This window comes from Pezoporus occidentalis, unplaced genomic scaffold, assembly GCF_034315485.1.
Source record: "Pezoporus occidentalis ecotype Australia unplaced genomic scaffold, CSIRO_AGI_Poc_V1 ctg22, whole genome shotgun sequence".
NCBI lineage: Eukaryota > Metazoa > Chordata > Aves > Psittaciformes > Psittacidae > Pezoporus > Pezoporus occidentalis.
The window spans coordinates 4,568,199-4,595,907 of NW_026914072.1; the positions used below are offsets into that span (position 1 = coordinate 4,568,199).

The following is a 27,709-nucleotide window of genomic DNA, read 5'->3' on the forward strand; positions in this document are numbered from 1 at the left end:
ACTACATCTTAGTCTTCGTCTTTCCATAGTTGTGTAAAGAAAAAAAAAGGCAGAAAAATTACTAGAAAACCTGCAGAAGCCCAGCAAGTAAGAAAGAAGTGATTACCAAGCAACTTGTACAATGTACAGTCTTGTACACAACAAAACAGGAAGGTGAATTCAAATATTGGTGGTATAAATATTAAATCTTTATGAATAATAAAGAAGTCACAATAACATTGTAAAAGGAAAATACTGCAAATAGAACACTCATGCAAATGGCCATCAACAAAACCCCTTTGAAATACTTCCTTCAGAAGCTGTACACAGAACATGGCTTATTAAAATTGACTTCAGCAAGAGGCTCATATGATGGCACGGTCCACATTTTGGCTTTCTGGAAAAAAAAGTCACTGCTTATTTGTTTAAAATATGTATTCAATGGAAAGATATATGAGGAACTTCATCTTCTGTAATGGCCTTTCCAAAATGCTTGAACTTAACGTAACTTCATAGAAATATCTTCAGAAGAGAACAGTAATTAAGATGAAGTATTGTTTAGTATATCATGTATTCCACAATCTTTTCCCAGTATTTTAAGTCTGATTATTACAATTTAAGTTGAACTGTACTATGTATTTTTCAGTAAATCATGTCACCCCAGAGAAAAAAAATCTCCCCCTCTCATCTAAAAAGAAAAAAAATACTGTTTTCATAAACATACTCTGTGCACCTCTATCGAAACTGCATATTTATCTAGGAAGAACTTAACTTTTGCTCATGGCAATTCTTAATATGCTCTCTTGCTAGACTTTAATAAACTTTTTTTAAACCTCTGACATGATGAGTTGCTGAGATTTCCAGGTGAAAATCATATTTAGCATTCTAAGCCAAAGAAGAGAACAGACACATTATTCCAATTCTCGGCTAAAATAACTTTTTGGTGTTAGAAGAGTCCTACTTAAGTAGCATTAACAAGTTTACCTACAGATTTTCTAACTGTATAAAACACTAGTTTGGTTCATAGTCAATGCACGTTTTGAACATAACTCTTTATTATGGCTGGGATTAAAACCAAACCCAATCAAAACCTTTACCTCAACTGAAGACAGCTAAAATTATTCCTTATTTTTTCACCATCAACTACAGAAATCTCCTTCAACATGTGCACTTGTTTTACCTGATTTGTTCTTTCTATCAGATGTATCATCCAGGGCTGACAATGCAGTAGAGATGCTCTTCTGAAGATCGTGGTTACCCCCCACAGAATCATCTTCATCGGAAGAAAATGAAGCCAATGCTTCTAAATTTTTCTTAATTTCTTCATCAGTATTTTTGGTTGGACTTTCATCACTACCTTCAGCAGCTACAGGTGCTGCTGGTGCTGGCTGAGGCTTTGCAGAGGGTTGAAGGCATGGGGCACGAACTACCTGGTTAACAGGTCGCCTCGTCCTGTTTGGCATTCGAACGGCTGGAGCTGAAAACTGCTGCCTTGGCCCAGATTTTAGGAAGTCTAAAAAAGATGCAATAAATCCTGTTTTGACTTCAGGCTGTTTTTCTTCAACTTCTTTGATTTTTTGCCTCATTCTTTCCTGATGCTGGTAAGTATCATAACAACTTTCAGAAACAGCAGAAGAGTATGTGAAACATGAGTCACTTCCTCTTGAATTTTGACGTTTGCACTGTCCACTTCTTTTTAGCTGTTTCTGAATTGCACTGTCGTCTTCTGCAGCATTTCTGGTTTGGATTTTTCCTTTGTTTTTTTTCTTTTGAAGGTTCCCTTGAGATAGATCTTGGCATTCTTCTTCAGTTCTATTAATGGTTCCATCTCCACTGTGGGGCACAGAGAGTGGCTGCAACAAAACCTTTGACTGGTTACCTGCCACAGTACCATCATCACCACCCATATTAAAGTCATTCTCTGAAGCAGCACTTTCTCCACTTAGGCTCCTACCACTTGAAACAAATTCTGTGTCTCTTGCATTCAGTGTACCATCAGCTGAAGCATCATTATCTTCTTCGGATTCATGACTCATGCTACATTGTTTCTTAACTGGAACAGCCCCTTGTTCTTGCTCTTCTTGACCAGGGCCAAGGGTGGGAGAGGTCATTCTTGTTGCTACATTTTGATCTGAAGTTTCAATGTGTTGCTGATCAAGGTTCACAGTTTTTGTCTGTATTGTTGACACTGGTGTAAGATTTATAGTAATTTGGCTTCCATTCAAAGAAATATTACTAATGCTTGTTGGCTTTCCAACTACTGTAGGTGAGGCACTGAAACCAGAAGACACACGTCTTACATCCACTGATTGAAACTGTGGTTTAGACTCCTCACTATTTTCAACAGACTGGATTTCCCCGTCATTAGAATTTGATTTGGCAAAGTCAGATGGTGTTACTCCACAGGCTGCTGCTGTTGCTGCTAAGATGTCATCTACATTGGATAATATATTCCTTTCATCACTGAGAAGTATAGATTCTGGGAAACATATTGAACTGAGAGAAACAAACTGGTTTTTTGCATCATGTTGATTTGTCTGAGTAAAATGATCTTTTGTTGTCAAATGCTGCTGTAGTGGCTTTGAGGGCTCAGAAATGTCCATTTTCATGACTTCTGAATTCTGAGTATGAAGCTGCTGCTGCGAATGACCCCCATTACTTTGAATAATATGACCATCCATCTGAAGGAATGGATGTGGCACCTGTTGAGGACTCTGTATTCTTTGCACTTGTGGTGATGCCTTTGTTTGTCCTAAATCTGACTGAAGTATTGACTGGTGAAGAATCTGCAAGTCACAGGCTGACTCCAGCAGTACTTGTGCACTGGGCAAGCACAGCTGATGACCATGCCTTAAAGCGTGAGACTGAACCTGCGATGCCGCACTAATGACTTGACCTTGCTGTTCTTGAGCTTTACTTTCATGTACCTTATGCATAAGAGAATGTTGCTGGTTTAGTTCTTTAGTGCTCACGGTTACTTGTGTCGTGTGCATTAAATTAGCTGTCTTTTTCATATCATGGCTTAGACTAGTGATATGGCCAATATGCTGGGAAAGCTGTTCCACAGAATTGACCATTCTTTCATCTTTTTTTGTTCCTTGAAGAGTAAGTCCCACAACTTGATCCTCAAGACGAGAGTTACTTCTGATGACACTTTGAGAGTATCTGTCATCTGCTTTTGAGACCCTATAGGGTACATCCTGAGCATTGATTTCCTCATCAGTTAGCCTTTGACTGGAAGACTCAAGAGTAGCTTGCTGTTGCAATGCCTGCATATCCTGTATTGATAATTCCTCCTCCTGTTTTGATGAGGCATACAAATTAGAGTCAGACTTCCTTTTAATGTATGACTTTGTTTCTGAGGAAGGCCTGCTGTTCTGCAGGGTCTGTGAATGAGCTGGGGATGCAAAAGGAGGAGACTGGACAGATGGCAAAAACTTCTGAGACTGTGGAGAGGAGGATTCCTGTGACTGAGAATTCTGAGAAGAATGTAAAGAAATATAGCTCTGGTTAGGACTCGAGGCTGGAAGAGCTTGTATCCGAGGAGAGGCATTAAAGGAAAGGGAAGGCGATGTCAATGTTAAAGACTGCCCTGAAGAATAGCTTTCTGAAGGACTAACAGCTGATAAAACTTGTGACTGAGATGAAAAACTAACTTGGGATTGGCTAACTGGAGATAAACCCTGAGTGTGACTAGAAGAGTAGCTCTGAGATTGGCTGACTGAAGAAAGTTCCCTTGTTTGCCCAGAGTAATTCTCATTTGGAACTGAAGTCAATACCTGTTCCTCTGAGGAGTAACTGAGAGTTTGACTATCAGAAGTAACAGCTTGTGATTGCCCGGAAAAAGTCAATGTTTTATACAGAGAGGGCAGCTTCTCAGCCTTGCTGGATGAGAAATCCTGTGAGTGACTGACAGGTGGCACACTCTGAGTTGGGGATGAAACATAGTTTTGGGACTGGCTGACCGACAAGAGGCTTGGGAGCTGTGCTGTAGAATAGATCTGTGCTTGGCCTGTAATGACAGAACTCTGGTTTTGTGCAGTTTTGGCATAGCTTTGTGTCTGCACAGTGGGAGCTACACTGTGAGGTTTGGGGGTCTTTGCTGACCTTGGAGGCTGCTTCACGGAACAGTTTTTCACTTTTGTTGTGGAAGCGGATGGAAAACCAGGTGATGGAACTGCAGATGTGTATGACTGAGCAAGTTCCACTGTGACTTGAGAAGTCTTCTGCTGTAGTCCTCCATTGCTCACCTGAGTAACATCTCCAACTGGGCTGCAAGATAATGCTGAGTGCCTAGATGTATCCTGAAAATTAACTCCACCTGTACTTGTTAAATAGCTGTGTAAGGAATGCTGTGAAACAGTCAGTTGAGCCTGAACAGACTGAGTACTTGAAGGCCGCTGATGGTGTTTAATAACACTACATTCGCGCTGAAGTGCTCGATCAATAGAAGCAGTGGAACCAGTAAAGACAGATGTGCTATATGCCTGAGAAACCTGCTGAGCTCCTCCAAGGGTTGAAGACAACAAACTAAATTGAGGTTGCAAGAGATGGGGTGCAGATTCTTGAGCAGAACGATATGTTGATGACTGAGGTGGTATACTGGTACTTAAAACAGAACTGCCTAGGCGCTCAAATGTCACAGCAGTTGGAACAGTGCCTTGTGATGTTTTAATCTGCAATAAAGGATCATGGGTAGTTAAGAGACCATTAGATGTAGCACTGAAAGTAGTATCTTGAAGAGTAAGAGAAGGAGCAGTAGCAGCAAAGTTTCTACTACTCAAAGTGTTGGGATGCTGATATGCTGATAAAGCAGATGTTGGTGGAAATGTTCCAGAGGTTGGCAAAGCTCCAGTAACAAAAAGTTCTGTGGCTGTTGAGGAATGCATACCTGGAAAATAAACAAAAAACAAGAAGAAAAGGAGCATAAGAGAGCTTTACAAGTTGCAACAGTCTGCATTTCTAGAACTCATCTGAGTGTAAGATTTTACAGCATTTACAAATGTAACCTTCATTAAAATCACCACCCCTTTTAAATGAAAACATATAAAAGGGAGGCCCTTACTGTGGGTCAAACTGGAAGTGGAGGGTTTTCTACGAATTCCAAATTCTGTACCTACAGTGAATTGGCAAGGGGAAAAAAAAAAAATCATATCCTTATGATAAAAACCATGGATAAAAAGATTGTACAAGATGAATTCTTCTTTGAAACTGAAAGCTCTTTATTACTCTCAGTTTAGAAAGAAGTTTGCAGCAGAGAACAACTGATAAAAAGCCCTGCATACCTTTAATATACAGTAAAAGGCAAAATTACACCTCACCAATTGTAACACAATTACACCTCACCAATTGTAACACATACACAGTTAAAGGAACAATACCATCTCTTGCATCTACCCTCACCAATAGTTTCATAACTTGCTTTATGGAAACATTTTGGAGCTTGCAGTGAAATAGCTAACAGCTACACTTTGTAATGTGTTCCTTAAAAGAGGGCTTTGACTTTTAATACAAAGAATAAATATGATTTGTATGCTTTCCAAAATATCCACAGACAGCAACTATGTGCACAGTGCAACAGCAAGTATCCAACTGAAAGGTATAATATTACTTGTTTGTATCTGGACACTAGTATGATATCCTGCCTTAAATAGTATTTCTCTACATCACATACTACTCCAATTGCAAGAGGAGTGAGAAATTCCCTTGCAAGTTTTCCCTTGCAGTGATTCATACTCTTCAGCGCTTTTCGCCCTGTAACTTGCAGGTACTGGTGAAGTTTGTGTGCTATTTCCAAAGTCTATGAACAGAAGTGAAGACAAGTTTATTCTTGGGGAGACTTAAACTTCTTGTAAAGGGTATGTAAATCAGAAAAAAAAAAAAGAGTGAAAGTTACTGGTTTAATTTGACCTTTTTTAGTTCTTCTTGGACATTTAAAATAGCTTTTAGTTTTGTATAATTTAAGAATAAATAAAAAAATCACAGTAAATAAAAGGTGGGTTTGAGACAAACACTTCAGGAAAAAAAAATCAATTTTAATTTTAAAATGTATTTAGTCCTCTTAAACTGATTGCGACATAATCATACATTGCTTTGGAAGTTTCAGCTGAAACTGCAAAAGAAAGTTTTTGTTCAAGACAAACTGATACGAAGAGATGTGAGACTGAGGGAACACCAAGGTATTTTTCATAAGTTAACAATATGGTCTTTCTCAGTAAGAAAGCATGAGCAGTGTTTTAACACCTTTTTTCCCCTGCTCTAAAAAATTTCAACATCATGTCCAACTGGGTTCTCTTTTACTGATCCCTACCAGTAACACAGCAGTAGGGGCATCCAGAAGCATCAAAAAAGGGGAAGAATTTACACCTGTTGTAACTGCAGATGTTAATTTCTCATCTAACCTGTATTTTTCCCTTCTATAAATTAAAGCCCTTCCTACTAAGCAGGTGATTTCTTGAACCAGACATGGGCCAGTCACAGAAGCATCATCACAGCAGAACTGCTGGGTTTATATTTTACTTGTGTAAAGGAGCAGCCAAAAGGTATGGCAAAGGTAGTAAGTTGTGTGCCCAGACACCCCCCGCACTACTCTAAGAAATCAGAACACTGCTAAAAATGACACATACCAGAGGAAAACTTGATAAGACAATATAACAAACATGCTGCTCCTCTTTTCTCCCCAAAATCAGCAGTTGCAGAGTTTGGAGAAAAAAAAGTGAAAAGCCCTTCTAAAGAGAGGTCACCTTGAAGAGCAAGGAGCACTTGCTTTTCCTCATCAAAAAAGTCTGTAGAAGACAAAGTTCTCAAAAGACACTTGGGGAGACTGAGGGATACAGAAAAGCAACAGAAGTATTAAAGGACAACAGAAATCTCAGAAAACTATAATATTGAAAATGGGCTTACTGATGAGTTCTTAGTACTGAGTACTGAGAAGTCTCTCAATCACAGGTATCAACATCAAACCCGACCCACAGCATGTCTCCCCCTTCTTCACAATTCACTGTTAGGCAGGCTGCAATGGAGAAAACATGCTAGGACGAAGAGAAAAAAAGATTTCTTCCCAGCTGATAATCTGCTGTGAGGATAGGTCATCACTACTCTAAACACCACTGATTTATATTAAGATTTTTTTGACAGACTAATAGTGTGCATCTTCATCTGTGCTCCTACACATATGTTTCTGGCCATGGTGAATAAAAAGCCACATTCTCTCTTCTCACCTTTGAGTAGCTCTTCACAGAATGCAGCTGCATGTTACACTGAACAGATCAAGTACAAACTGCCAACAAAAGGATTGTTCAACTCTTCCCTCTTCCTACCTTATGCCTCCTCCCTAAATCAGAACCAGCAATCATACAGCTGCACCAGGACAGAGATCAGCTTGCTGATGAAACAGAAACCCATCCCACCAAAGGAAAACCCACCCAAACCTTTTCTGTCAGATGAATGAATAGATCTGATTCACTGCACAGCTGCGCAATCGCAGCACAATATTAACCATACCTTGAAGCTACCCAGAGATGTAGTAGCAACACTTATCTTACTGTGGCTGTCCACAGCAAGCTCAAAATATGCAATGTTTCCTGCTTTGCACAGAAGGCTTCACAGATAGGGAGGTTTGCAGAAGGCAGTCAGCCTGCCAAGGAAGACGGCATGTTTGTTTATTTGTAAATTAGATCAGCTATTTCTGTGCAAAATGCATCTCAGTCCTCATTTCTGAGAGCATCTTGCTCATTACTTCCGTGTACAAAGGGGCTAAAGTTATCCACAGACTTTTAGTACAAATATCACAGAACAACAACTATGACAGGGAACACTTTGAGAATGAAAGTCCTGGTCGTGTGTACAGGTAACCTACTCCAATGTGCTTATGGTGTTAGCAAGAGTAATCCCAAAGTTGGAGAATATATTTGACTCTTTCAACAAAATAATATCCTATACATCCAAAATCCTTCTAAACAATTAGAAGAAGAATTACATGAGCAGAAGTTCTAATAGAATCCTTCTGTTAACATAATTTCATTGATTTTGAGATATTTAAATACTGAGATGGAAAAGAGGTAGAAGACCTGTAGCCTTTTCAGTTAAGTCAGGGTATTTTTGCTTAAAATTCTCTCCAGCATTCAATGTAACAATGACAAATTCTATTTCAAGAGAAATTTTTCACCTGTCTGCCAGGAAGGAGCCCTGAATTGCGGTAAAAGGGTAGATCCTGAAGAGACTGCCTGAGCAGTACGAGACTCAATAGCAGAGAGAAAATTCATAACTGAAGAAGTTTCCTTAGTGTTACTTCCAGCACCGTGCATACTGGTGGTATCAAATATTCCTGAAAGACCTAGATAAGGGTGGAGGGAAATGAAACAGAACAGACAATTTAGATGAACTTACAAGAAGCTCAATCAAATAACAAGCATATACATTCATCATTCAGTAAAAGTAATCTATGAAACATTAGCAATATTATTAAAGTACATTGATTTTTCAGTTTTGACTGTTCTGTAGCGTTGCAACTGTAAACTCGAACTTGAATATACATTTTAAAATCTATTATTAAATGCATGTCAAATATCATGCTTAAAAACCAATATTTAGGTACACTGATAAAATTCTCCATTCATCTGATGATTCACTGTTCTATTTTTTTCATACAAACTATTTAAACATTCAGAATTCCTTCTGGAATAGGTTCAGCTTCTCTGTTCACCTTCCCCCCTGGTTCTTGCTCTTTGGAGTCTTGCAGTTTGGAGTCCTCTGCAGTCTGGAGTTTTTTTCTGTGACTAGCACAAGAAAAGGGGTTTTGGTTGCATTCCCCATTCCACTGAACACCTTTGTGGTTCACTGTTGCTGACACCTTTCAGTGGCAGGAGGTTCAGTGGGAAGCACTGGAGAGAACCAGTTTTTAGTAACAGACATTGTGAAAGAGTGTAGGGTCTGCACCCTGGAACACTCCCTGCAGTTCTCTGACCCTCCATCGCCCTGGTCAAGGACTTGGCCAAGAGACTGAAGATCCCAGCCAGCACAAGCTCAAATATCTTTCCTCAGAAACTGGGCTGCAAAGCGATCATGAAGGGGTCATGCCCTGTCTTCTCCTGACATGCAGAAAGGCTATAATCAGGATCACCAACAGATCCTGATGCAGATGTAACACAGCCTAACCTCCTACTATATTTAAATTTTAACTTTCTCCCAGCACTACGGCTTAGTTTGCACAGGTAAACACTAGAACAGTGTGCTCAAACTTGCATTAGCTTTGCTGTTTGCTTTACTCTAAAAGAATAAGCGTGATTTCTGCAGCTGGCTTCAAGGCATACTTAACACTTGACCCTTATGTGTAGGCCGAATCCTGAAAGGCGGTATTTTAAAGAATAAATTTAGTTTCTTTAAGAACCAACATTAAGTTAATAAACATAGCCCCTCCCCTTATATTTCCTTTCTACTTATGGCATTTTGATAAAAGCTAACAACTGACTGTTAACTTCCTACTACAAACTCAGCTCTTCTAATACTACCTGCTACCACCTGAATGACAAAATCCCTCCAATTATAAAATTCAGCAACTTGAACCTAAATTATCTAACAGGTTTGTTGGGTTTTTTTTCCTTCAGCTATTTAAGCTGTAAACTCATTATACGGACAGTTACCAGCAGAATGATGTGTAGCAGAGTATCCAGGAAGCTGATGAGAAGCTGTGTATGTCTGTCTGTGAAGTTCTGCTTCTGAATGTGATGAATGTCCTCCTCCATAGCTTAAGCTAAGAAAGAAATTAAACATTATTAACAAAAAAAATCCACAAACCCCAAACAAACCAATCAACCAACAAAAAACCCCAACCCAACAAAACAACAACAAAAAAACAGCTACAGAAACAAAGCACAAGTATGAAATCCCAACCAGAACTCAAGAAGTTGAGGAAGCAAAAGAGAACATGAGCCCAAGAACTAACAGACGTAGTTGTGCTAGGACATAAGTAAAAATGTTAAGCAGACAAAAATCACTTCAAAACTTAACGAGCCAAAGCAGGGAGAGATAGAAGCCTTACAAAAATCAAAGTTGTGAAGTCTACAAAGAACTAGGTCAGGAAGACACAGGTCTTCCTAGTTCAACTGTTAAGAAACACTGAATGGACACTTTTGGTAATGATTTACTGATGTAAATCTGCAAAGCAGATGACTACAAATACATGCCTACTTTTAACATTTCAGTTTCTGATTCTATTAGAACTTCCAGGACCAGATTTAATACAAAGGCCGGAAAGACAAGGAAGCTGTGGGAGCAACAGTTTTTTAAAGATTTTGTTAATTTTGGTGCAATTCTAAAAAAATTGACAGCAACAACACTACCAAGTTACCAATCCCAGTCCTCAGACCTCCTACCATTAAATGCAAGTTAATGATCCACAGATTTTATTTAATGTTTTGAAATGAGTCATCTACATTAACATGATGTTATTATCAGCAGAAGCCAACTGAAAATACACAGTGTCTGGCCTGTGCAAAAGCAAAAATACAGAAAATAAAGAAATGTGATCTAAATATCAAGCTACATCGGGAACATGCCAAAAGTGCTAATGATTTCCAACTTTAAATGGCAGAAAAAGGAGGGAGAAGCAAAACAAAATCCCCAAATTTTCAAGCTTCCACAGATTCATCTCTGTATAGCACCTGTCGAATGGAAAAAATGAAGCCAGCCCAACCAAATAACAGTTTACCTTCTCTTCTTGCCTTTTGGACATTAAGTTTATAGGTAGCTGCTTACCTACTCCACTGCACATGTGAGATATGCTTCAAGTTCAAAATTAAATTGTAAACAGATGCCAAAAAAACCCTAACAGCAAAACCCACAGCCATCCCTGCCTGCTTTAAGGGAGGCTTCCCCTATCCTCTTTCATCCCCTGGGATGAGGGGGCAGTCACACTGCTTAAGGGAAAAATGGAACACTTTATGCCAGAAATCATGACATCATGGGAAACTTTTATAGAAGTCACCAAATAATTTTAAAAATTGGGAACACTGCTGCTTTTGCTTTGTTTTCATTAACATGGCAAGAGGAGACTGGAGATGCAATGAGCCTTTGAGAGCAGTGTGACCTCCACATGTTACGAACTAACAAAAGCCTGCCTGTAAGGGATACAACATTTTAGGCTTTAGGCTTCTAGATTAACTTCTGTGCCCAAGATGCACTAACAGGGGATATATTTTCCATTTCAGCTGCTTAGAGCATAGCAATGTCATATCATCAGCATGCCAGAACGAGGCACAAGCCTAAATAATGAACGAAAATCCTTTGTTTTTTTTTACAAAAAGCTTCTGCTTCTATTACTTTCATACCTTTCACAGTAATAACTACCATTTAGAGAATCCCCAAACCTCAATTCAGAGTCAGCACATCTTTGCCCTTATGTTGTAGAGGACAGGCTTTTGTGCAGTTCAACACTATGTATCTGCAACAGATTTCTATTGTATGCTGACTGAAATCTAATGGTTTGCATCATTACTACAGACAATTTCCAGACCAAAAATTCATAATAGTGTTCTGTATGTAAAACATTATGGATGTAATAAAGCCAAATTAAATTGTTTTTTTACAAGGCAGATTTAAAGGTAAGCTGGTTTTGGTTTTTTTGAACATACTTGCATAGCTAGTCCTAACTTAGGACACATGATGTTTTCTTCAGATTTTTTAAAAATAAAAATGTACTACATGAGAAAGTAGGTTTCTAAGCTGAACCATACTAGTAGCACATGTATTGCTAGCATGATTCACCGACACAAATGCTGACGTTATGAAAACTTTCTGCTCACAAAAGAATCATAGAATGGCTTGGGTTGGACAGGACCTTAAAGCTCATCCAGTTCCAACCCCCTGCCATGAACAGGGACACCTTCCACCAGACCAGGATGCTCAAAGCCCTGTCCAACCTGGCAGTAGGTTTTACTTTAACGTTTTCTTTAAGCATTTACCTATACAAAAGTATGTGATGCTGACTTTTTTTTCATACACATTTAAAAAGCACATTATGAAGTCACAAGTGGATTGCTCATATAGCAGAGCACCTTCCTTTTCCCATTTAGGCTATTTTCAGGCTGAGAGGCATGTTTGGTGTTGTAGTGGTGTTCCAGCAAGTGGGCATACACTTTGCAGCAAAAATCCTTTGAGATAAGGTGAGACTCACAGAAGCCAGTACAGATTAAATCTAGTAATACTGCATCATTCATGCTTTCACACTGTCACAGCAAAAGGTCATGACCAAAAGTGGATGAACTTCATATTAACCACTGAAAAAAACTGGTAATATAAAAATTGGTTTGCTGTTTTTTTGTTGGGTTGGTTTTTTGTTTTTTTTTTTTTGTATTTTTAAATTGACATTTCTACTTATTCTGATAACGTGAAGACTGAGAGTCACTTCTTTGTAAAAGAATAGCATGGTATATGCAAAGACTACGTAACAGCCTAACACACAAGTGTGTAGATGTGAGGCACTACACTCTGAATTATAAAAGCTACTTGTAAAAGAAACCTAGACGTGCAACATGGATGATGCTGGAACTAACACTGGGATAAAAATAACCCCTAGGCCTAGTATCTAAAAAACCTTGTTAATTACTAGAATCTCAAAATTCTAGTGATTGTGAGCATCAAAAGAACACTAAAAGTATATGACGCCTTTTTTTTTTTTAAATAAAAACTCCCATAAAAACTCAGGTCATAGTTTGTGCAACCACAACCTCAAAAATGAATTCGTCTTTCAATAAAAACACTGTTTATAAGAACAGTTGTTTATTGTATAATTACTAGTTGCTGGAATGTAGATTCTTATCTCAAAAAAACCCTGCATATATCCCTTCAGTTTACATAAGCTTATCCTAAACACAAGCACAGCAACAGGAGGAAGATTATTGCCTTAGGGTTTCTTTTTATAAAATGTAGCTTTTAAACAGATGAACTTATACAGCATGTAATTTGCACACCAAAAATATATTAAGCGTGGCAAACAACGTTATGGCTATCTAGCGTTTGCACTCCAGTTCTGAAGACTGTTAAAATTCCACATGAGCTCTCACTTGTACTGAAATGTCAGATTAGTTTCTGAAGAAACATTCACATTATTTGAAACTTTATTATTTGTTATCATTAATTGCTATACAATGTTCATTGTATACAATTTTTCATTGAAAAGGTCCATTCAATTTTAACATAATATTTAAGCGTCCTTTTAGGGATGTCCTATAAAGAGCCATCATTATTTGTCATTCCCGTAATAATGCAATCAAAAAAATCCTTATGACAATGAAAGTGCAACCATTCAAATATTAATGTTTTTGTCAGCTACATCAGTTAGGCTAACAGAAGATTATTACCTCACCAGTAAAATTTATGGAAGAAAAATGCACAGTCATTGCATTTAATTGTTACTAAAATACCTCAACTTTGATTTACAACTCTTGTTAGTCCAGATTAAGTCTTCCCTAAATAAACTCTTTGTGTACCTGCTCATATTGCTATTCTTATGATAATTTATTTCCACAGCATCCTTTAATCTTATAGTTTCATACGAATTTAGGTCTTCAACTGCGAAAGGTTACTGAGTTACATTCAACACTGCACTTGCCATCCTCCTCACCTGTCAAGACAATTAATTGGTTTGTGCTTTACACAAAGTAATAAATGCATTTAACTTCAATCTCAAATGGAATGATCATTTTCACAAGGAGACAAAATGTAGCTGCAATAAGCACTGGACACACAATTAAGTCCTTATTTCTAATTTTCTCACTTTCTTCAAACAACCTTGCTCTTCTAGGCATTCAGAGAATGAAACACAGAAACACTTCAAACAAGCATTTTAGTTAATACTTGACACAAAAAGGTATCATTATACGGAAAGCAGACATTTTCCACTTTCTACTTTATTTTCTAGATCAATTTTCATTAGATCTTAGCAATTTTTAAGTTTGTTTGTTTGTTTTTAAGTTTAGTAATAGCAGTTGTTCAAGCTCCAGGGGATCCTGTAATACATGAAAAACAGATCGGGACTCTTAAGGAGCAAAGGCTACTTCTGGGTGCAATAGCTGGGTCTTTTGTTCTTAGGCACTTCTAACTCTAAATCTTCTAAATTCTACCTCTGCTATAATGTGTCTGAGATCCAGAACAACCAAACGCACTGAAACAGGAGGTGACAACCCAGCACACACCGTATGAGTGAGACCAGGGAAACAAAGCTCATGCTGGGGCTGCCTGTTCAGGCTTTCTGAAAACAAGGAGCTTCCCAACTCCAGTGGGAAGATGACCAGGCATATGGTCCACTTCTCACCAAGTTGCCAAAAAGGAGATCAAAAAAAGTAGCAATAGTTTGTGCTGACCTTAAAACTCACACTGCATTTTATCTGACGTAAGAGATATGCAAAACAGGGGAAATATGACTCAAATTTTCCCCTCTACCCCAAAGCCCAGACACTTGGCAATAGTCTCCCTTCAGCCAGCTCCTCAGCTATGCACCAGCAAGTCCCACTCAGAGGGCCAAAGCAAAACCAGTCAAGGTCCAAACACTGCAAAAATGACAAATGCCTTTCCCAACATTAAAAATACCATTCTAAATATAAGATACTGAAACTGACATGCAGCTTACATCTCTTTTTGTCTGCTATATTTCATTTGAAAAACACAAAATGCAGTTCCAACTTGCATTACCTGCAAGTTCATATTTAGAATTGGTTTAATATTACATACAATAGTTAATGTTTTGCTTAAAGATCTATCTTTGCTGATTTGCCCCAGCAAAAAAAACCTGAAGAGCATCATTTGAAAACATTACTTGAATTTAACATGGATGAAACGAAGAGCAAATGGTATTTTAGCCAGCATGCACTTCAGCTGCCCATTATAACAGCAAGAGTTCACTGCCATGTGCGTAGTTCAGCATCTAGGGTTTGTACGCAGCTCACAAAAAAGAATCTAAAAATGGGTTTGATCTTGTATTTTAAAAAAGCAATGACTAAGAAAACAGAATCATAACAGAAAGAGTTGCCTAGAGAGTTCAATACTCTTAACAACAGCAAATCACCCCTGTCCAACAGACAGGCCAATGCACTTCACAAGTTTAAAAGCAAGCCCATAGAAACAACATAAGATGTTTCAAAAATTAATTCCAACATAAACCAAAGGAAAACAAACTTCTGCTCAGCCCAGATACTCACTTCAGGGCAAATTTTTTTTATATATATTTTTTTTTTAGGAAATGTATACAGTATGTTATTTTTCACCTCTATTTCCCAGCTGAAAGAGACACTGCAAGAACAAAGTCAGTTCAAAGCTTGCGAACATTAGCAGGTTCAGGAAAAATAAGAAACCAGCCAACTCCTTGCATCTAATTCCCTGATCCTCTGATCAGATGATACAAGACAAGACAATTCTTAACATCTGAAGATTGAAACAATACTTGCATAAAGAGAAAGAATAGTTAACAGTGTGGAAGAGTTATGGTATCCATCAGACAAAAGAAAAAAGAATCTGCTACTTGAAAAATAAAGTACACCACTGAAAAATCTGAAGGATCTCTAAAATTAATGCATCTTAAAAGGTACACTGAGTGTTCCTTTAGGTACAGTACACATTTTTAGCACCTACCTGGCCTATTTTGAAATTACCACACAAGAAATAAATAGATGTCAATGTTTTGAATTTTTGTTAACTACCTAATACTATTCTTCTTTGAGACAGATGACTTTTAGAAAATACAGAATCAGACACCAGTACTGCGGTATTTCAGTAAAACACAGATGAGTAGTATTTTACTGACAACCTCAACTGTCTGTTGGTTATGCCTAAGAATGTAATTTAATGTAAAGACTATGTAACTAACAGACTACACACTGAATGTAGAATATATCAAATAGTAACACACCAGAGGCAATGACCCTTCACTCCTTCATTAAAGATGAAATCATAATGTTAATTTCCAACTTCAATTCATATTCACAACAACCAAGTCCATGACTGGACCAAAGGCTGTCTCAAGGTACTTGTGAGAGGAAATACTCATTATTTCCTGGCTTTCTAGGAGCTGAGATAAGGAGGTTCTAAGAAATAGATTTTTAAGTAGCAAATAGCAAGCAGGGAACTGCCTGACTGAGCAAGAGTTCACGCTGCTCCTGTGATTCTTTACCCAAACACATGCTATATCTTAAGGGAAGAAAAAGATCTTACAGCAAAAAAGTTCCATCTCCTTTTTAATCCCATGTTTAATGTGTCTGAACCCTTTATGCTCGATCCTTTTTAAAACAAAATCTCCCAAACTGCTTCAGGAAAGCCAAAATAGTCTTACTAGTATTTCAAAGCCTGAGTGCAAGCACTGGCTTGTCTGATTAAGTAACTTGTGGAGCTCTTAATAACAAAAACAATATAACTCCATTTTCATCAAATCAGTTAAACTATGTCTTGACTCTATGTGAAAACTAATATTCAGACAAAAATGAGCTATTTCTATATGTCAACCCAGGACAAGTCACTATGGAGGGACTGGACAAACTACTTTAGATTCTTATTTTTGAAGGTATATGATCTAAATTGTCTTTGCGATGAGGTTATCTACAGTTGAAATGTAGCACATTTAACAAAGTCATCTTTTTTTTTGAATCAGAATTGGCAGACATTGCTAGTGCTTCTCTGGGTCTGGACAAAAATTTGTAGTACCTAACCAAAGCAACTTTCTAAAATCCTATGGCATACAAAAAATAAAACTAAACTATTCTATAATAATGCCCATTTTGAGCTCCTGATGTACTTTTTAAGATTTCAAGTTCCAGAGAGGAACCTTCAGTTTTCTTGATCTGAATACTGAAGCCTGAGTTTGATGCCCTTATTAACTCAGTATCAACACTCCCCACATCTAAACAGACATTGCTATGCCCACACTCACCACCCAATTTATATTATAATGTGGTGTCAGATATAATTTTAAGCCATGTGTTTGCCAAGCAATGTTTTGGGGGTTTACATCTTCTCTGACAGCTTCTACTCTACTGCTCCCTGCAGAAAACCGGAGTACCCATTATGGTTTGTGTAGCTTACACCATGTAAAGAACTGCAATATTCATTTCTCACCTTCTGAGGTGCTGGTTTGTTTTGTCACTACATTTACTTATCTTCTCTTACCCTTTCTCTATGAAAAAACCTTCTCTTTACCCATCAAGGAGATAATAGGTGTTTGCTGGTTTTTTTTTTTTTAATCAGTAATAGGTCTCTCCTACAGAGCTTTGCTCACAATTTCAAAAGTATTTTGCAAAACAATAATGAAAATATAGCACTTTTTCTTCAACATGCGATGCTATTCTGTTTTCAAAAGTGTACTTGGAGGTATTTGAAACTCTTCCCAAGATCATCACAGTACTGATGTTTGAGCACACAGCATAATCCTCTATTACTGTGGCAGAGATAAACACAAAAAGATTTCATTACTTTAAATAATAAAATTTTATTTCAAAATGTAAAAATCAGCAGAACATTATCTCAAGAAGTGACTTACCCACATCAGTGCCGTATTAAAAATACAATTCATTTCAGCTATTGAAATGCTTCTCAATCCTTATCCTCCCACAGTTATTAATGTAGTATTTTGTGGCAAGCTTGAGTATTACCTTTGAGGTACTGCAGAATGCCTGATATCCCATTTCTTATTAAGCCCTTTATTTTCCAGTTACATGGAAAAGATCATGCTGAAGTCGAGATATTCATCAGAAGAGGTAAGAGGGGCAAATATATATGACATATCAACTGACAGAGCCACCTCAGGCAACACCTCTTTTCACCACCAAATCTTCAAGCACTTTACAGTTCCACAACCCACGAAATATCTTCTCCTTTAACCTAGAGCAGCTAAGGCCCAAACACTAACCCACTCAGATTTACAGACATCACAACCGAGTTTCAAACACTTGGTACCAAGAGTCAGTTTCTCAGAGTTCTGTGAAGTTAAAATTTCTAATTGCTCAGTACACAACATACTGAACCTGTGTAAAGATCAGTGGCTTCACAGCTCACAGATGCAGAACTTGCACATAGCTGAGGCACCTACTCACTGCCTACATATGAGACCACAATATCCTTGCTCATGACCATATCCTTGGTCATCTGTATAGCTTGCAGTTGAAGGCCATCAAATAGGCTCTAAGCCTTCAGGCACACCTACATGGCCACCACAGTATTCTCCCTACACTACACTACAAGGTCAAAGCAGCTCACAGGAACTCTTTTGGCTTCAATAATGTGGCATCCCAATGACTAACACCTCTTTGTCGTGGTTTAAACCCAGTCAGGTAATTCGTTCGCTCACTCCCAGTTACCTCCAAGAAGGGGAAAAATGACTGCTACTGCTGAACCCAGGACACTCTTCTATCCCAATTTAGGAGGTGTGCCCAGGAAAGATCTAACATATTAACAACACAGAGTTCATTGTAAAATGCAGCACCAAGAGTCCATATGTTAAAGTCACAGGGTGCTTTTACGAGGAAAATCAGCATAGTCCTTGTTTTTAGCTCTTACACCTCTTCATCAGTGCTTTATTTGCCCTAAAACAGATTCAAACTTACATTTCTAACCTTGCAAAGAGGACTCTGGCTATCACATTGTCAACAGCTACTATTTAGCTGAAAATATACCATACAAATTCAATTGCTTGTGAATGCTTCAATGAGAAAACATGCACTGTTCAAAACTGCAGAAAAAATAAATGTCCTTTATTTTGAGATGGGAGAAACACACACACATATATAAACATTCTTTAAATATGTCCCACTACTGATTTAAGATTTCCTGACATTCAGGCAGATGACTAGACAAAAACAAGTAATAGAAATCAAAACAGTATACACACAAATTAAAAAAAAAAAAAAATCCTTTAACTGCTGGAAAACCTGTATTCTCTTTTAAACAAATAATGACAAAAAGGTTTTTTCTGGAGAAGAAAAGAAGAAAATCCCAGCTCTCTTCAGTGGCACTGAGCATCAGTAACCTCCAGGTCACCAGTTCCAACAACATGAAGAGAGTTAAAAATGGTTGCTGTTGAGCGTCGTAAGGAGTTTGTTTTCTAGGATCACTGTGTTCACAATTGAGAAAAAACTAGTAGAAATCCTATTCTTGATAGGCTCAGTAGAGACTAATGAAACTGGAGGAACGTAGGAATTAAAGGATTATTCACTGTCTAGCACTGGAATTTTTGACACGGAGAAGAGAGAAAGTAAACAGGATGCGGTGTGAAACTCTGAATTGCTGCATTTCTGAAAGGGATTTCCGGGTCAAAAAAAAAAGTGCAACAGGGGACGTGCAGCACACGCTGGTACATTCAGTATTGCCACAAAAACACCAGCTCAGCTGCACACGCACCATGCAGGCGCAATTGCCATCTGTCTGCCACGTTCTGGATGTCCAAAAGCTTTCAGAACAAGTTGCCAGACATCTGGAAACGCTAGACAAAGGGCTAGCGCCCTCAAACTCTTTTCACACAACACTGCCAGGTGAAAAAGAGGGCTATCTCCAAAGAAATCTAGATGTATGACAGCCCCAAGTATAATTCATATACGGTTATTAAGGAATAAATGTTCCTCCTATGTAAATACTATTACTCTTAAGATAAGGATGCCTAAGGGTGCCTTCTTCCTGCTGAGTGTAATTGGGTACACTTACTCAAGTCCTAAGCAAGCAACAGAGGTAGTCATGTAGAAGGAAGATGAAGAACAAGAAAAGCAATACAGGCAAATAAAAGCTTGTCTAAACGTATGTATATTCTTGCTAAATTGCTTTGGAATAAGAAACTTTAAGCATGAAAGGATTTGGGAATAAAAGCTCCTTGCCTCTATTTACTGTAACCCATGGTCAGAGAGGTTCTGAGGATGGTCTTAAGCGTCAATTCATCCCCAATAGTCCATTCAGAGTAAGAAAACAAGGAAGTAACATAAGAAGGGACAGAGAACAGCTGAAGTAAAACCAAACCCTATGAAATCTGCCCAGTGAGAGAAATAAATCTAGTACTTAAAAACCAAGAGCTCCTTCCTCTCCGAGTATGTTACTTCTCTTTGCTTAAAAATTCTAAGAATTTTCCTTTCTCTGTTGCTTGCACGGTACAGCAAGAAATGCTGTGAAGGCTGAGCTGGGCATGCTGCTCAGTTATTTTTGTCGAACTTAAGACTGCTAAGGAATGTTTGAAGTAAGACTATTAATGTGTTGCCTTTTAACTGGGTTTTGTTTGGGCTTTTGGGTTTTAAGGTGTGAACAGGCATTCATCATACAGAACAACTTTTTGACATGCAAATTTGTGAATGTTTAGACAAAATAGAAGAAAAAAATCCAAGGAAAATAAATACACCCACTCTGTAAGACCTCTAGTATTGTTTAGAATGAATATAACCCAATCACAGTTGCCTTTTTCCTAACAAAGATTTTTTTTAAAAACAACCACCTTTGTATGACAGCATCATGCCAGAATCTACAGTGACTCCAAGAAAAAATAAAATGTGGCCAAAAGTACAGAAGAAACAAAGGGAAAAGGTTGTTCTCTGGCAGTATAAATTTCTACAATTAAAGTTAATGGGATGAAAGGTAAAATACACATATCAGACTGAAAGACTTTCTGCACAGGTGGAAGAATACAAAACCTCTTTCAGAACAACACATTCAGAAATGTGTTGAAGTTGTGAGCTCCATGGGAAAGGGCTCACATGTGAAGCATCATTCTAGGGGATCTCAAGAGAGGTCGAGCACTCGACTAACACAGACACTAAGTGCTCCTGGTAACAAAGCACAGGTAGTACAACTTGGCTGGGATGCTCACTGAAGACAGCAACAGAGCAAGCCTGAGCCCATCTAAAGCTGCCCCGGATGGCACAGCAGAGTTCCCTGCTGAGGCCACAACTTATTCCTTACAGCTCTGCTTCCTGTTCGTCCCCTGGTGCCACCTCTGGATTCCTGCCTGGCAGCACAGGTATACCAGCGCAGCTCTCCAACTCAAGAGAAAGCTATTCACCTGCTTGGTCATGATAGTTTTCTCATGGATTAACAAAGCAGACCAGCTCCTCGGGTGGTTGCACAAAACCAGAGCCAACGCAAGGGAGAAGGAAGGGAGCCCCTTTCAGCAGCAGTGAGCCTGAGCAGCAAGCTCAGCCATCTCGTGTAACTGCACCCTCAGACTAAGTTTCAACTCATTCCTTCTGCATCCTGTTCCATCACCATTTCTCACTGCAGCAAATGTTTCATGTACAGTTGTTAAATCTTAGGTAAGCAGCATGTAATTCCAAACAAGCCTAGCTGGCTTATTTTGAAACTAAAGCAAAGATTTTACAAGAGGACCACACATCTGCACCTGTGAAACCTATGCGGCATACAGCATGAATGCGTTCAGTGCCTTTGTTCAGTCAGTCTTTGACCTTCCCACAGCTGTTATTTCAGTGTGTATTGAACGCAGGTTACAACAAGAAAAAAACCTGAAGACTGACAAAAGCTAGGAAGTCCCTATAAGGTACCTGAGCTACACCCCAGACTACCTGTGATTGATTTTGTATGTGTAAATGTTTTAAATATAAACTATGACAAAAAGTTGGTTAAGATTTTGAAGTGACCTACCCTTTTATATGTTTATAAAGTTTATTTAATCCCTCTGTGCCTTTTCTTTTAATAGCAAATGTTCTAAATATATTCACAGTTTATAAGCTTTAGCTTTCAACATCTGAAATACTCTGCCATAGGGAACTTTTTGCAGGAAACATGTTTAACAACAAACATTGGTTTTACCTCTCAGAACAATTTAATTTGATGAAAGACAATGTTCTACACTTCTCTAAAACACTATTTGCATTTTTAGAGTTTCTATAGCTATGCAAAAATACATTATAATTTAAAATTGAACCTTAACTAAGACACAATTATTATACAATTGTTACAGTAAGTCTTTGCTTGACATCTATGCAAATACAAGTTAAAAAAAAAAAAATCATCCCAACCACTTATCATAAAAGTTTAAGGCACAAAAGGTTATCATAAAAGTTTAAGTCTCCCACTTAAGTAAATCTGCATATGAACTATTACGGTAACTAACTCATTATCTTAGATTACCTGCTATAAATACAGGCCAGGCTAACCAAATGTCAGTGTTATCTATTGTAAAGAACCATCCTGAATTAAATTATATAAAACCACATACGTCTGGGTAGGGCAGAGGCAGACAAAGACTATCATGCATAAAGAAACACTGGAGACATGACAGTCGTCGTAAAATTTAAAGTAACCACAAAATAATTGTGACTGATGTCCATTCAATCACATACAGCAGAAGATTTGATTCTTGGAGTTGTGTAAAAACCAAATAACAACAGGGAGATCCCTCCACTAGTGAAAAACTTTCTCTAAATGAAAGAAGTAGCCCCAAGACAGAAACAACCAACCAGAAACCTCATCTCTTGTCACCTATCTCCATTTCTTTTCCCAAGCAATTATGACAGTCTCCAAAACTATTACAGTGTTCACCTGTTTCCTGAAGACCATGTATTTCTTGTGCAAGTAACAAGCAAGCATGACATATGTTATCTGCTATTCAAGACAGGGCTAGCTTTAGACTATGCCACAAAAAGGCAGCGTTTTAGCACAGAAGTAAGGTTTTCTAACAGCTACAGTAAAAGGTCAAAAGCATAGTGTGCCCATACAACCATCAGAAATTCCATCAGGATGCCGACAGCCTGTGTTAAGAGATATGGGAGAGAAGGGAAAGGTGAAGGACAGGAGGACCTTTTTCAGCCCTCTGCTCCAGGGCCACCACAGCTGCACTGTTCAAATATGCTCTTCAAGTACTAGCTAATGCACTGATTCAAGCGACTGCTATCTGCTCCCATTCCTGTCTCACTACCTTCTACTATTCCATGGGAAAAGTTATGTCACAGCAGGCCTAGTAGCAATGTCTTCATAATACTTCACCACACATTTCCTTTCAGTTGATAAGAATAGTGCCATTGCACAGACAAAACAGTGCCTGCAAGAAATAAGAGGCAGGATAAAAACCAGATGCCTGAAGTTAAGCACAGGAAGACGCAAGCAACGCTTATAGGGAGGGGAAATCATTTTGATGAGCTGAGACTGTGAACATGGCTCTCCACACAAAGGGAACATAGCCTGCCATGACACAGCCTGCAACAGCATAAATATGAAAAGAAACCTGAATGAAATATTGTTATTTCTATCACCTAAAGGCTGAATTCTTTTCAGTCAAGTACCAGATCAAAATGACATACTTTTTAAAAAAAATTTAACATCAGGCTAATGCAGCTTCAGCTGTTCAGATGACTACCTGTCAACTATGATCAAAACCACCATTTGGAAAAACGTGAAGTGATCTGTAACACAAGCCGAGAACATTGACAGCATATTCCCTTACAGTACTTCTATAGCTCCACAATTTGCTTCCAGGCTAGTACAAGCCTTAGCAGTGATAGGCATGACTCTTGTGTCCCAATTCCCCAGAAACTGTCTCCATCTATACACACACAAATGTTATCAGTGATAGAGAAACTAGGAACACCTCTGCAAGCCCGGACTGTATTTAACATTGTGCCCAACATGTTTCAAATCTTTAAATCTTGCTGAAGACAGGGTATTTTAATGCTTACTACAATTGCATGAACTCTAAGAACTCAGTAGAGGAGAACTTGAGCACAAAATATGATTCATAGTATCTTCCCTGCCCTTGTTACACTTAAAAAAAATAATAAAAGAATTTTTAAATATTTCAGTCAAAACGTTTGAAATGCATCATCCATCACTACCTACACAGCCTCAAGATGAACCTTCTAACAACTGAAAGCAAGGTCTTTTTGACATTGCTACCTAACATATAGAATAAATAGTCATATCAAGAATGGATTCAGTAAGAGTAATTTGATTTTTCTGATTAACAATTTGATCGGCAAAGGTAGCAGGCAATGATCCAAAGAGCTTCTGCATGGTACTTGTGTTCAGACTGTTCTGCATGCCATTTCAATTGAGGAATTCCCAAAATACACAGTTAATATAGCAGCCATGGTTTGAAACCAGGGAATTTCTTTGAACGTAGAAAATAATCATCAAATAGCTGTGTTTCTTCTAAGAGGGATCCACTCTTGCATCTGCACGGCCACGCTCTTATATGACCTGCAAAACCCAAACCTTCCTCATGGAATAGATGCATGATCCTCAATAGACAATGAGAATTGGGGAAAGCAATACAGAATTGACATGTCACTGACTACCATCAAAACCAACACAGCAACATGACCAAAAGTAGTTCGAGAATTAGGAAGGCTGACTACAAAGAACAGTAGGAGACCTCAGTCTGCCATGCAGGCAACTCTGCACAGAGCTTGGCTAAATGCAGCTTCACCGGGCAAGTGTTTGGCCAAAAAACACCTAACCATCATTGCAATTCTCTGTGAAACCAGGAATCCAGAGCTTCACACCCCAGAAAGGATCCATTATCTTCTTATTTAATATTGACTTAATTTCTCTTAAAATGCACTGTCCACAATTCACCAAGGGTGACAATAAATTGGAGGGGATCCAGGAGAAAACTCAAGAGAATAACTGAAGAACAAAAAGAAAAAAAAAATAGAGTGTGTCTGGCAACAAACTACATAAAATTACTTATTTCTCTTAATAAAAAGAATGTGAAGCAAGACACTAATCGAAATTCATAACGATGTTATGGGATTTTCAGTGCCCATAAGGCTATAGCAGGCTAGAAACTAAAAGCAGCCCTCTTAAGATCAGAAATAAGACATAAAATACGAATCAGCCACTCGTACACCAAGAATCATGTTGAATTTTGCCTCAGTCAGAATTTTTAACTGCGTCTTCTGAACTACAAACTAGTTTCAAACACAAATTGGGGGGGTGGGGGGGAAGTAGTCCTATGGCCTGCATCATGAAGAGGTCAGACTAAGATGATTGCAACAGTCCTTCTGACTTGATAATCTATTAACCTTACCAGTCAATTCAGAAAACACGCCTGACCACTTTCAAAACCAAATGCAAAGCCAGGTAGACCAACAGGTACACCTATTTTGATTGTATATTTTTAGCCTCTTTCACCTTTAAACGTCGTCTAGAACTGCAGCTGTATCAAACTAGAGACACAGACAAGCAATAACAGAAATCTCATCACCTAGAAAACACTCATTTTAGTTGGCAGAATTATACAACCAGAAAGCAACCCGAAGCCAATGAGCTAGCTTGTAATTTTTCCGCACTTCCCGGAACTTTACAGAACTGTCGGTGGGACCAAATCTCTCCAGACAAGTTTTAGCTGAGAGAAGGCTCCGCACGCCCGAGAGCAGCGCTTTAGACAAAAGAGGTTAACCAGCCTTCTCTCGTTGAAAAAAAAACCCCAAACAAGGGGGAAATGAAGGGCGACGGGGGGATGCTGGCACGGAGGTGGCTGCCGTCTGCCGGCGCGGGATGAGGCGGCCCGGTGCCCGCATTGTTCCTGCGGGCAGCGCCGGTGCCCGCGGCCCCGCGCATGGGGACCGCTCCCCCCGCCGCCGCCGAACCCCGCTTCCCTCCCGGAGCCGGGCAGGGACGCGTGAACTCTTGAACCCGCGCCGCAGCACAACGCGAGTCTCCGGGGCGGAGAACGAAGACGCGCCTCGCGCGGGGAGGCAGCCCGCCCGCCCCGACGATGAGGGCCGCCCCGGAGCCCGGGCCGACCACCTCCCCTCTGCTCCCCGCCCGCCAGCGGCTCGGCGGCCGTGCCCCCAGACGTGGAAGCCCGGCAGGACGCGGCTCGTCCGTTCCCCCCGCCCCGCCCGGCCTCACCAGCCGCGCAGCGCCTCTGGGCCTCAGCCGCCCGCCACCCTGCCTTGCCCGGAGGGGGCCCTCGCCCGCCTCACCCCCTTCACGGGGCGCTCTCTCAGCCGCCCCCGGGCCAGGCCCCAGCCCGGACCTTGGCCTTTCCTGCTGCAGCCCCCCGGAGAACCCTCCTCACCTGGGCTTGAGGCTGCCGGCGCCTCGCTCGTAGGCCCAGGAGGCGGCGGGCTGGGCGCCGGCCGGGGCCAAGGGGTCGGTGAAGCTGGGGGTCGTCGGGTAGTTCCTGTCCATCATCGGGCAGGGCGCGGTGCCGGGGAGACAGGGGCTCCGCTGGGGTACTGCGCGCAGGGCGGCGGCGGCGGGCACCGAGCGGGGCGGGTGGGAGCGGGCCCCCCCGCCTCATGCGGGGCGGGCAGCGCCGCGGCCCCCCTCACCGGCGCGGGCCAGGCCGCCGCGCCCCTGCCCCCCCTGCCCTGCCTCCACTCCCCTCCCGCTCAGCGGCGGGCGGCGGCGGCGGGCGGGCAGCTGAGGGCAGCGGCGGGCGGCGGCGGGGGCTGTGCGGCGGCCAAGCGGAGACCCATGTCGGGCTGCTCTTTCCCAGGATGCACCTCCCCCGCCAGCGCTCACTGGAGCTCACGGGCTCCGGCTCCGTGGCCTGGGGAGCAGGGAGGCCACAGCGAAGGGAGCCGCCACTGGAGCCGCCGCCAGCAGGGGCCAAGGAGGAGGTCTGCGACTTGCGAACGGGCCACCGCGGCCCGACGGGGAAGCGCGGCTGCAGTAGGGGAGCGTGGCGGGGGGCGGTAGCCGCCACCGGGGCGGGGTGGGGGGGAGCTGAAGGCGGGGACCGCCGGGCCGGGCGGTGAGGCGGGGGGAAGGCCGGTTTCTCGGCGGGGCCGCGTCAAGTGAAGCGCTGGCGCTTTGTTGGAGGAGCCGGGGCGGGGCCATCTTGTTCCCGCTGAGGGGAAGCGGCGTCAGCGGCGGGCAGCGCCGCGGCCTTCGGGGCGGCTGCCGCCGACAAGATGGAGGCGCCCAGCCAGCCCTGCCCCGGCTCCCACCCCGAGGCGACGAGTTACCTCACGGCGAGGGAGCGCTTTGTAAAGTAATTTGTAGGGCGGCTTTCCCGCCCTGCCCTGCCCTGCCCCGCCAAGGGGGGAGGCGTCCGGGCGGGCGCCTCCCCCCTCCGCGGGGCGCACCGGCCCGCCGCCTTCCGCACAGGAAAATCCACCTGGCGGGGGGGTGCAAGGTAGAAACCCCGGTGGTAGGCGCCGGAGCGGGAATTCAGAGGTGCTGTGGGTCATCGGGAGAAGCTGCTGGCCGTGTTTTTCACTCAGGGCGGCTCAGAGCCTTTGCTTCGCCACTTCAGGCTCCTGCGTGCAGGTGCTCAGCGGTTTAGGTTGGTCATTGCTTTGAGAATGTTTTACGGAGGTTAAATAATATAAAAATAATATAAAACCAGCCCTTTAGCTATTTTTTCCTTTTTGAACGCTAAAAGCCTGAAATACACGCATATATGTATATAAGAGTTTTTCAAAACACTCGGGCATTCCCATTAATAAGTCAGTGCAGGTCTGCAGCCTGGATAGGCTTTAAAGTCAACCAGAAGGAAGAACAGACAGAATGTTTTAAGTATTTAGGGCAGTCTAAGCCACCTGGTGCACAGCCAGTATGTTCCTGTATCTTTGTCTGTGTGTTTGTTAAAACAAAGAGAAATGGGTACCAGCTGTGCAGAACAGGGTAGGAGCAAAGGAGACATCTGTGTTGGACAGGGAGATGGTGGGTGACCTATGGTTCTTGCTTTCCCCACAGGCTGAAGGTGCAAAGGCAGAGGTGCCCAGGAGGTATGTGCCTCTAAGGTAAAGATGAGGAGTATGCACTTGAAAAGAGGCGACTGTACCTGAAGGCAGTGCTCAGAACAGGA

At 40.9% G+C, this 27,709-nt stretch overlaps 1 protein-coding gene across 3 annotated transcripts in view; it reads right to left on the reverse strand.

The window, feature by feature from the left end:
- QSER1 (glutamine and serine rich 1) overlaps nt 1–26,099 on the reverse strand; it is a 41,751-nt gene extending 15,652 nt beyond the window's left edge. The window contains exons 1-4 of one of the 3 annotated variants that reach the window (XM_062620285.1): nt 25,970–26,099; nt 9,621–9,730; nt 8,147–8,314; nt 1,160–4,870 (exon numbers count right to left, since the gene is read on the reverse strand). In XM_062620285.1, the coding sequence (XP_062476269.1) occupies nt 1,160–4,870; nt 8,147–8,314; nt 9,621–9,730; nt 25,970–26,085 (4,105 nt within the window). In that variant the 5' untranslated portion in view covers nt 26,086–26,099. Of the gene's footprint in view, nt 1–1,159; nt 4,871–6,882; nt 6,992–8,146; nt 8,315–9,620; nt 9,731–25,969 lie in introns of those variants that run through there. The other 2 variants (XM_062620286.1, XM_062620287.1) reach the window with 2 other exon arrangements.
- Between the last annotated feature and the right edge of the window lie 1,610 nt (nt 26,100–27,709).